This window comes from Coturnix japonica, chromosome 2, assembly GCF_054131305.1.
Source record: "Coturnix japonica strain WE chromosome 2, WE-NBRP24, whole genome shotgun sequence".
In the NCBI taxonomy this organism is placed as follows: Eukaryota; Metazoa; Chordata; class Aves; order Galliformes; family Phasianidae; genus Coturnix; species Coturnix japonica.
Window position 1 is genome coordinate 14770419 of NC_140664.1, and position 12279 is coordinate 14782697.

General features: G+C 31.1%; 1 protein-coding gene across 3 annotated transcripts in view; it reads left to right on the top strand.

The window, feature by feature from the left end:
- CSMD3 (CUB and Sushi multiple domains 3) overlaps positions 1-12279 on the top strand; it is a 468617-nt gene that overhangs the window by 396321 nt on the left and 60017 nt on the right. For all 3 annotated transcript variants that reach the window (XM_015856172.3, XM_015856173.3, XM_085537054.1), the window contains 5 exons: positions 38-184; positions 2575-2763; positions 8118-8303; positions 9579-9773; positions 10250-10423. In XM_015856172.3, the coding sequence (XP_015711658.2) occupies positions 38-184; positions 2575-2763; positions 8118-8303; positions 9579-9773; positions 10250-10423 (891 nt within the window). The remainder of the gene's footprint in view (positions 1-37; positions 185-2574; positions 2764-8117; positions 8304-9578; positions 9774-10249; positions 10424-12279) is intronic.

The window sequence follows — 12279 nt, forward strand, 5'->3', positions numbered from 1 at the left end:
TTGTGTTTTTTGTTTGTTTTTCTTTCCTTATGTCAAGGACCAAATATTCATAGCCCATTGCTCATTTCTCTCAGTGGGGACTATTCCTCATCTCTCAATATAACCAGCAATGGGCATGAGGTATTTCTCCGATGGTCAGCAGATCATGGCACCAATAAAAGAGGTTTCCGGATAAGGTACATAGGTATGTAAATAAGATTTTCATTAATTTGTAAAGAAATTCAATACAGACCAATTTTTTTATTATTTTTTTTTTTTAAATTCTAAAAAGATAATATGTTATGTTTTGTTATATTAATTGAGCAGACTGAAAAGAAATCCAGTTTGTTTTATATGTGATCTGGATGATGCTGATTTCATGAGGGACAAAACTCCATGCCCCAAACAGGATATACACAATCATATGTACTGTGTAGAAGTCTCTATTGAAATGTTTCAAAGAACTTTTAAAAGGTGAAAATCAAAAACTGAAAGAAATAACCTCCTCCTCCTCCCATTCATCATTAATTTATATTTTTGTGCCACTATCCTTTATCCTGGATCTTTATGGATTTAATCGTGAAAATTTTTTAGGTGTGGCAACAAGGCAGGACTGAACAGCAATAAGCAGGAAAAACATGAAACCTTGAAGGATTGAATTCTTTAATTCAGAAGCAGCAAACATATAAAAAACAAACATTGTACACATTCAATTGAACATGAAGGTGATACTAAAAAAAAAAAAAAAAAAAAAAAAAAAGTGAATTTTATGTAATCACATTTATAGAAAAATTACATAATACTATTTTATCAAGTTAATATTTTTCATTTATTAATATAGTGTAGATTTGTTGTCAGTTGCAGCAATTACACAAAATCTATGATTATTGTTATTATTATTATTATTTAGATCATCACCAAAGATATGAAATGCAATAATGAAAAGACTTATTTCAGATAGAACACATAGAACATTTTCATTGCCTATTCTGGAGAAATTAGTGGCATGATACATTTTTACTTTACAAAGTGGAGTAAGCAACAGAGAGCACATATGAAATTCTGCCTGCTATATCTTGTTTTTCCTTACTTTTCAGCTTCTTTTATATTGCAGGAAAATAATTAGACTCAGTACAGTCTGTAAAACAATACCATAAACTCTCCCTTTAGGAGAGGACAGTTTTCTCAGATGTGAAATAACTTTGATGTGTAGTCAGATAAAATCTACTTTTGCCTACACAGAAAATATTACACTGCATTTATTTTCATTGTCTGTAGAACTTTTTGGATCTAGAAACAAGGGTCTTCTGTATGAAAAATAAAAATAAAGTATAAGGCAGAAGAAATTTGTGCAAGGAAAGAATGTTTTCATAGCATGTGCTCTGATAGATATGCTCTGCTGCTTGCTATGATAAAGAATAAATGAACAGTCATGTGATTCCACCCTGACTGTAGGAAACCTTACCTGAGAGAACCATTGCCCTATAATAAGTCATAAGACGTGAAAAGTCTTAAAGAGTAAGTGAAGCAGTAACTTGTTATTTGCCTGAGGAACAAATAGAGTTTCTCTCTAGTTACCAGAGTTTTGTCAAAGCACAAAGAAACTTAGAAGCATTTGGAAAACAACTTCCAACTTACTTTTCTTTCCTACGAAATTGACATATGACCATCTAAGCTACCAGCTCATGGATTCTCCTTGATGAGAAAGATCAGAGACGAAGTTAAATTCCTTAAAAAATAAATAAATAAATATCAAAAGCTGTGTAGCAGGCTTTAAGTTTCTTTTGCTGGAGTTCTGTGGCGAAGTAGCCAAAACCAAGTAATTTTATACTCACAGACTTAATGGACGAGGGATTTAAAAGAAATATAAGCATCATGATAATTAAGCAATATATAATGTCATGAAGATTTCAAACACATACATACTTCTAAATTTTCACAAGTGCACCTATCAAAGATCTTTATGTTTGCATGCTTCTATGAAGATTTACAGGTTTTTAATAGTACCTGGAAGTCTAAATAAGTTACAAAAAGAAAAAGAAAAAAAAAAAAAAAGAAAAAAAAGAAAAAAAAAAGCAGATTTGGTGTTTTTGCCATGTTTTTATGTGGTACTCGTAAATATGGTTATAGTGTATTTTAGCTTTTATTAGTTCAATTCATTGTATCACAGAACTTGAAAGTAGTAAGACCAAAAGGAAAAGATTTTTTGAAAACAACTATGTATAGTATGCTTGATGTTTTTCACTTCCAAAAATTTTGTATAATACAGGAATGTATATTATTGCTATAAATTTCATCATAAACTAAACTTGTGTGGGTTATTTGGTTTAAAAAGAAGACAATAAAAAAACTACAAGAATTATACAAAATATCTCTATAGTTCCTCTCAGGCTATTAAACCCTGAATCACTTTTATTCTTTTGTCTTTACATCTAGGGAAATTGCTTAATGTCTATGTGAACAGGATACAAAATACAACTTCCACTGACATTTTCAGAGCTTATTATAAAATGTTCATGAACTCATGAATATGAGTTCTCAGGGTATCTCACCTGTATCCAGAATTTATTATTTATTTAATGTTTATGTTTAAAGCTCTCTACTGTAGCACTCCAGAGTCTCCTCCACATGGTTTCATTGTCAGTCAGACAGGTGGACAGCTCAACAGTATGGTTCGCTGGGCCTGTGACCGAGGTTTTCGGCTCATTGGGAAAAGTACTGCTGTTTGCAGGAAGTCTCCATATGGTTATTATTCATGGGATGTTCCAGTCCCAGCTTGCCAAGGTAAAATATTTTATAATAAAGTATGTAACAAAATTTATTCTTCTCTTTTAGTTTTTTTTTTTTTTTTGACCTGACATAAAATGAAGAATACCTAATAAACTTTAAACAAACAAACAAAAAATCCCACACATTTAATTAAAATATTATAACAGACTTTGTTAAGGTAGACAGATGCTAAAAATAGTTTATATCTTTATGAGGAGGAAAAAACATTGAAATATGAAATTACTCAAAACATTATGAATGGTTCATATACTTATGGGGTTCATATACTTATTTCTGTGTTGGTTCTACTTTAAAGAAGTAATTTTACTTTTCACTTGCCACTTTATTGGTATCAAGGAGTATTTTAGAAGACTCAGAAATTGCAAGAATATGGAATTGGTCGATAACATGATTGCTTTTGAAAAAATTCTGATCTTTCATGGTTTGCATTGAAATTTGAAACAGAATTAATCAGGTTTATCAACGTTTTATGTCTCAGACTCTCTATTGTAGTACCCAGTAGTCCTCTCCACAATGTTTTCATATTTAGATACTTCTGCATTGTAAAAGCAAAACATGTTTTCCTTAGGAGAAATGGTTATTTCACATCCATTGTAATTATATTTTATTTTTTCCTTTTCTGAGAAGAATGCTATTGTGCTAACAACTTCCATCTTTTTACTCTTCAGTGAAGTATTAGAATGATTTTTTTTCATGAGTGTGCTATGCATTTGCTGAAAATAATTGTTTAGCCATTTTTCTTCATCTGTTCATAGGATTACTTTCATAACAGTTATTTGTGGAACTTGGTCAGACTGTTAACTAGATACCTCAAATAATGGGGAATGTTAAAAAAAAATAACTTTTCAGAACTCAAGATGTCTTATCAAACAGAAAGCTTGTAAGCATAATAAAAATTATTTCAGATATACTAATTAATCCATATCAATTAAATATTAATTAACTATAATTATGAAATTGATTGAGGTTAATTTTAATGGATTATCAAGTCTCTGTATGCTGAAAGAAGTTTTTGACCATGATGTGAGCCTGCAACTCACAACTCAGGTTCAACCTGAATACGCATTACTGTACAAACCCTCAGAACTAATCTGAATTCGTACAGAACAGAATTATCTGAATTTTCTGTGGATTTGTTGAGCTGAAGATTATCACCATGTCCAAATGACACAGAAGATTAATATGAAGTCTTTCATCAAAAGTTTGAGAACATCAGTAAATATCTCTGATGTGCTTCAGCAGGGGATATTTCCTAGGCATAAGGGCTTTGCCATTTTCCCTAATACTGAGGAATGCAACTTCATTAAAAGTAGTTATCATAAACATGTACTTGTAGTTGTTATAATTTCATTGCTGAGAAGACTGGCATTGTTTTATTAACCGTAAAAATGTCAGTCAACTTTGTTGTCTGTTTTCATTCTTCACAATTTACCTGCTATTTTACCATATAATACTAGCTGAGAAACTCCCATCTTGCCTTCTGCTTCATGTTTACTGTCATATTCAGGATAACTAGCAAAGGCAGTTTAATTAGTTGTTACAAACATCTGAATTTAGGATTGCCACTAACTAACCATTTAGTTCAGTACAAAATGTATAATGTAGATTATTTTTACATAGCAGTGCAAAGACAAAAAAAAAAAAAAAAAAAAATTTTTTACAGTTTCTTTATAAATAATGCATCATATTTTTTATCTATTACATTTATATTTTTTATCTATTTATTTTCTGACTCTTAAATGAAGATTACCAGTGAAAACATGATAACAGTTTCATCCTGGTATCATCCTATCATAAAGGAGAAATCTAAAATTATGAATTCCTTAATGATGCCTCTGCAATCACCAAAGTTTTGTTGTTTTGTCTTGTTTTTGTTTTTTAAATTCTAAATCAACTCCTTGTTTGCTGTTTTCAGAATATTTAAACTAATGCTGTGCCTTTACATTTTTTTTTTTCATACATACAGTTACAATTATCCCTTCTGTACTCTTACCTGTTGCTGGCTTTCTTTAGTGCCAGTAGCCTTTTCCACTACCATGTGTTGGTTTTTTTTGTTTTTGTTGTTGTTGTTGGTGTTTTTTTTGTTTGTTTGTTTGTTTGTTTTTCAAATCCATAAGTTAATGTCAATTATTTTTATGTTCTCAGTCTTAAACCTATATGAATATAAATCTTGATCTTTGGACCTTGGAATAGAAACCATCTTTCATCCATCAAATCACTATAGAATTTTACCCGAATAACCCATGTGTGCAGCTTAAAAATAAATGAAAGCTTTTTTTACATTTTATATAAGACCAAACATAAGTCAGAGAAAAGACTCAGTGAAGCAGTGAGAAATAGAAAAGCCTCAAGCAAAATTTCAACAGTCCCCTCCCTTGCCAATAAAAGAAGTAAAAGGAAACTTCTTCCAATTCTAATATTGTGTAATGACAATAATGCAACTTAAAGGGGGGGGAGGTGGAATACTATTCTGTTTTAGATTTTAACCATTCTGCTTATGTAGAGGTAAATTACAGAAATCTTAATGTGAAAGTGCAGTCTGTTTCTCAAAAATGATGCTAGGATAAATCTTTATTTACTGACAGTAAATTTATATTTATTGTCTGGAAAAGCATATAATGTGCAAAGCATTCTACATTTACAATTTTTAGGCATTGGTATGGGTATGAGTTAATCATGTTAAGATGCACAAGAACAATTAATATAGCTATGCTTAAGTTAAACAATTTCTATAGTCATTAAAAAATATTCTTTTTATTTCCACATGCCTAACTGTATTTGGACAAGTGTAAAAACTCAGTAATATTTTAAATGCCAAAGAAATAGCTTAATCTTTAAAAGTGATTTGTAAGGAAATTTACAGAAAACTTTTCATAAAACTTATTCTTTACAGGTTTAAAATCCAATTTGTTACATTTAAAAGAGTATGTTACTGTATAGTTTCGGTAGTATTGCCTGTGTTTCCGTTGTTCCTGATGAGTATTATCAGCTCTAGATGGATGTAAGCATTGGCAATCTTCTTTTTATTCCACATAAGAAAGGTAGTTACATCTGCTAATTGTTGTTATTAAATGAATCAGAATAAATCCAGGAATCAAAGCTCCTTTATAGTATAAGTAGTCAGATTTGTGTTTAGGAAAATGTAAACACAGAAATTCTTAACTGTGACTTAACATTTAATAAAGGATATTTATGTGCTTTATCCAAGACCAATTATTTTCTGATTTTTTTATTACAGATAAGTCTTTAGAATGTGATAATCCTCAAGAACAAATAAAGTTCAGTTCTTCATAAGGCTGCACGTGTACAGCTTTGTAGTTGGAACTGTATTCTGAAGGTCTTGATCATGGAATGGATCTGTTTCAAATGTGATTACAATTATAATGCTGAATAGCCAAAACAAAGATTTTACTGTCTAAGCTGTAGTGACCAAACCATTCAGTTATATATTTACTTTTTAGATAATTTGGTTATTCTGTATTTTTCTTTTTTATTTCTGTCAAGTTTTCAGGTATGTCAATAGCTTGTGTTGTCCTTTTCACATTTTTAACTTAGTAGTGGCTTTCTGTTTCATACAAGAAAAAATCATCTCATAACTACAGAAAATTAAAAAGTGATTCACTGATACCTCTTTCTGTTTATAAAGATTCAGTATGCTAGGATAAAGCTAGTTTCTTAAAAATTTTAAAGGAAGGATATATTTTTCTTATACCAATGGATTGATTCTATTTATGTGAATGATACAATCCAAATTTTAACATGTAAGGCACTAATGGCTATCTTCCAATACCTAAGAAGTCATTAATCTCAATGGCAGATATAAAACATCCTCATTAGATATTATACATATGTATAAAAAGTGCTGATTGCAGGAGGATTATCTGTATGTGTATGTAAACAAGTAGTGTGCTATGATGTGCTTTTCAATATATGGATCATAAGCAGCAGCTGCTAATCTATATAAAGTTTTTTGGGTGTATATGTATATTATGCTGCAGTGATGTATCTGGCAGTGAATTTAGTTCTGGCAACTTCAATATTGCCTGAAACTTCTGTTCATCACTCTATGTAGTTTTTAAGAAAGGAACATGGACCAGCCTGCCTAATTTTCCAGCTGCAAAGTTATTGAGGAATTTGAGATATAATAAACTTGGTGTCAAGTGAAATAATTAACTTCTCTCAGATGTTTAGTAAAAAGTAGAAGATGGACATTATGTTTCATGAACTTGTCTCTTTTGGTCATTCAAGGTTTATGATTTTATAGAATGTCATGATTCTAACAAGCAGCCTTCACAATCTCCTGATTTCTAATTTCTTCTAAAAATATATGTCTCTAGTTTCCAGTATATAGCATGATAGGCATAAGATATAAAGAAGGTGGTGAGCAAATTAATCATTGTTTTCTGTGGTGTTTTCATCACAAATGTCCTCTTGTAGTTTAACTTTACATGTAATCTCTAGTATTTTTATATGAAAATTAAAGAATATTTTTGAATTTATTTATTGCATCTGTTCTACAGGTTTGATATCTTTAGTGCTTTACCTGTGTCTCAGCTGTGATCATTAACTTTGGTACATAGCCATACATTGCTTATGAAGCAGATTTCTCTTTCATCAGACAAGCTCACAAAAAAGGCAGCAATTGACTGCTATTTTCCTATGAAGTGTAGGTAGTCTAAGAGGCTTGTTTCCTCATAGATACTATTATGCAGAGCAGGTAATCTCTTACTGTTCAAGATTCCCCTTCAAAGTAAAGTACTTAAGAACTAAGTGCTCAAGCCCTGTTTTGGGGATCAGGTTTACATTATATGTTTGCTGTTAAAATGTGGAAAAACTTTTTTAAAACTTTTATTTCTCAAACAAGGTATTTTTAAAGAATATATATATATATATATATTGGTGGGGGAAGGGGCTTGCATTTTCATTTGCTACGTTTAAAATATTTTTGAAGGTACTTTATTTCATCTTTGCAAGAGGAAAAACAGAATGTTGAAAGTCAATACTAGTGTTAGCCAGAGGTTACACATTGTATCTGAGAAACCTGAAGTGAAAACTAGATTTCTGATGCCTCAGTCTGGTACTTTATTCATTCAGCCATGCTGGTCCTACTTTCCCATATATTGTCTATTCCATCTTCTTCAATTATCTTCTGCATTTTGAATGAATAGCTGAATGAATATTTTTAATTAAACTCCTCTATCAGTAGACAAAAATTTTCTCTGATTTCATCACTTAGAATTTCAAGGGAGATTGTAGACTTAAAATTCACATTAATGAGTTAATTTGAATTAATTAAGAAGCTCACAGTGAAGAACAGAGACAATGACTATGTCTTTCTATTTAATCAGCAATATCTTGTGGAATTCCTAAAGCTCCAGTAAATGGTGGGATATTAACTACAGATTACCTAGTTGGCACCCATGTTACTTACTTTTGCAATGATGGGTATAGACTATCTTCCAAGGAACTTACTACAGCAGCCTGTCAGCCAGATGGTACCTGGAGCAATCACAATAAAACACCTCGCTGTGTAGGTAAGTAACATGCAAAAATAATCTATTAAGAATGTCACTGTATACTATGTTTACTTATCAAAAGCAGTAAACATCATGTCACTTAAACTTTCAGCTTTCAGGATACTTTATATGCAATTAATGGTATTACATTATTGTGAAGTATATATTTGAAATGTGTATCTGAGAATATACTGAAATATTCTATGACAGTGGAATAAATATCCTACAGATAACAGAACATATCCAAACTGATAATTAATTTTCTGATAAATCAAATTTATTGGTTGCAGTGGTTTATGCAAAAGTCAGCTCTACATTGAAATTAAAATGTTTCAATACTATCCAGAATTCCAAAGTATCTGGTATTCTGGGATACTTCTTTGAAACTACTGCTGATTATTTATATATATCATAATCCCACACTATCTAAATTCTGGGAAACATCACTGAAGAGAAAATGCCTGCTCAGTTCCAAGAAGTGGAAAACTTCAATGTGGATATGAAAATCCAGGTGACTATAAGATATAGCAACACAAAAATGACTCATACAAATTGAGATTATTTCACCCAATGAATTATAGAAATAGGAAGAAAACATACTCTAGAATAATTTTTAAGGGTTTTCCCTTTTTCTTTTTTGCCTCGTTCTTCTAAATGAATTGCCTCATGCCTTTTCCTCTGCCTAAAGAAACAAAGTTAACACAGTGAAAGAAAGTAATATCCAGCAAGGATTTTCCTCTGTATCATTTTCTTTTGATCAAGGGAAAATTTTATGCTCACTAACTTTTCTATTAGATTAGGTTTGTAGAAGAATAGAGAGAAAGTACATGTAGAATTAGGACATAAGATAAAGATGTGTTGATGCTGAAATCCCTTTCTCAGTATGTATATTATTTAACATGCCACTACTGTGCAGCCTCTCTAAGTATTTAATGACTCATATAATTCATCTGAGTAAAAAAATAATTCCAATATTTAAGTTTGCCTTTTATTTTAATAAAGACTTTGATAACTGATGTAATGAGTCACATCAATTTCCTAACTATATAATGAATTCACTTATGGCATAGATTTTATGTACACCAATTGTGTAGCCCAGCATATTCTAGTCAATTATAATCAATAATAAATGAGAGAATTGTCACCTGCTAACAAAGGGAATTTTAAATACACCCTTACCCTTCACACATTATGTCAACACATTTAAAAATTATTTCTAAATTACTAACAACAGGTTTTTGTAATTTGCAAGTATTAAACTACAAATAACTGTGTGTTTTTGTCATTTGGAAGTTGTTACTTGTCCAAGCATCAATTCTTTTACACTGGAGCACGGAAGATGGAAAATAGTGAATGGCTCACATTATGAGTATAAAACAAAAGTAGTTTTCAGCTGTGATCCGGGGTACTATGGCTTGGGACCAGCATCTATTGAGTGTCTTGCTAATGGCACCTGGAGCTGGAGAAATGAACGACCTTACTGCCAAAGTGAGTGAATGTTGCATCTGTATCTGCTGTGTAGAATGCAGATAAAAAATATTTTATTTGGTTCAGTTGGTAATTAACTGATTTGACATAGGAAGTACTTAATTATCAAAGTTTTCTCTATCTCTAACCTTTTAGATAACATAATTCAATAGCAATTAATTGATAATGTTCCAAAAAATATTTTTTGTTGTTTGTTTTTAATTTTACAGAGAAGAATTTTTACTATTTTAAAATTATTATTATTATTATTATTACTATTATTATTATTATTATTATTATTATTATCAATAATTTTGGGGACAATAATCATTTTTGTATATAGAGTTCTACATAGCAGACAATACTTCAGGCTTCAACATTTATTTAGCTGTTTGATTAATGTTACATAGAATCATAGAATTGTAGAATTACATATTATTGCATGTATCTTCATGATATACAAGTATAAATTTCTGTTCTCTTTTGCTTTTATGAAGTTATTTCTTGTGGAGAACTTCCCACACCTCCAAATGGAAATAAGATTGGAACTCAAATCACATATGGGTCTACAGCTATATTTACTTGTGACTCAGGATACATGCTTGTTGGATCTGCTGTGAGGGAATGTCTGTCCTCTGGACTCTGGAGTGGAATTGAGACTAGATGTTTAGGTATGGGTACAACTGTCATGGCATAACTATTTTCTTTCTCTGTGCAGATAAAAGCAAGTAAAGTTAGTCAACGTATCACTTTCTGTTACCCTTCCAAGTACAGACACTGAGAAAGTTCTGCATTTTAAAAAACTGTGTTGCTGTTTTCCTTATTGAAGGATAACTGTGCTGAACTTTCCACGAATTTAACCCCCTTTTCAGCATCTGCCACTCAAGCAAAGCCTGTGTCATTGGACTATTCCATATTGCTTTAAAACAGATCTATTCATAAACAGCAAGTCTAATGGATTTCAGATCCACCAGCTTTAATATATATCCTTACTAAAATAACTGCATAGTGTGCCTGTACTTAGTGAATATTCTATATAATTAATCTGTACAACTGCAAAAGATGCAATAAAAATATAAATACATGGAAAAACAAATGGGAGCACTTCAGCCTTATTTCTGACAGAAAATCACTCTCCAGGTATGAAGTATAGAAATGGAAAACCCTTTGGTTGAACTTGTTTAGGCATCTTCACTTATTTTATATACTCAGACAGCAGACCCCAAGTTATTCATGAAAATGGAACGCGTAAAGTATGTAACCATTGCAGTATTTCATTTTAATTCTTTAGTATCTTATTTAATTCTTTGTTATTTATTAATATGATTTGAATAGTAACTATAAAGGCATTTGATTTTAACTTTATATGCAACTACAGTTTTAGTTTTAGTGGAAATCAATGTGATGATTTTGTCCCAGTTTTAGAAAGTAAGACAAGGAAATATGAAAATATAAAGGAACATCTGTAAATGTAAACTTTTAGAAGAATCTGAAATAATGTACACATTAAGTGTTTATTGCATATTGTTCTTTGTACAGCTTGCTGTTACCCTTTTAGACTGCTGTATGTCCTAAATAGTTTTCTTTTGGTAATTCAGTATTGCTTGGTTGGTATAAATCCTCACTAAAGTTTAATCTGAATTACTCATGAATGAGCAAAAGCGTTACTTTTCAAGTTGAGATTTCCTGACAAATAGCTGAAGGGAACCGGAAGTTCTTATGTTTCCCTTTTACTGTGAAAACCATTTAGCAGAGTGGGGAAAGAAGAGAAGCTATTTATGTTTGATTTTCTTTGGCTTATTTTATTTATTTATTTATTTATTTAAAGCTTTCTTTAAATTGCAAGAAAATTAAAGACAGATTTTTAAATCTTGCAGATTGTGGATGCCATAACTCATGTCTAGACAAAACGTGCTGATATTTCTTCATAATTAAGGGTTTAAGCGCAATGGCTTCTGCTACTCATGTTTACAAAAATATTTAAAAAATAGAGAAAAAAAAAAAAAAAAAAAAGACTTAAAAATGCCAAAATCTATGCTTATTGTGAAGAGCACCTAGGGAAATTAAACGCTTTAAGAATTTGCTAAAATATTTTTATAGCAAGTGATGCTTAACATAAAATGTATTTATTTCCTCTGACACTTGCCTCTGGAGATAAAAATCTAAGATAAGCCAAATAATATTAAAAGATTGCCTAGTCTTTACCTGAAACTTAAAATGAGTCAATTTTTAGATGAAACATATATATAACTGCATGTGCAGTCCAGACAATTCTTGCAGTGCATTGAAGATAACTTCCTGATACAGGTGGTCGAGGAACAGACTTGGGGTGGGGCGTTGCTGGACCTTATTCTCACCAATAAGGAAAGACTTGATAAGGAAGTAAAAGTTGGGGGCAGATTGGGATGTAGTGACCATGAGATGGTGAGTTCGAGATCCTGAGTGGAGGAAGCAAAGCAAAAAGTAGGATTGCTACCCTGGACTTTAAGAGAGCCAACTTTGATCTCCTTCAGGACCTACTTGGGGC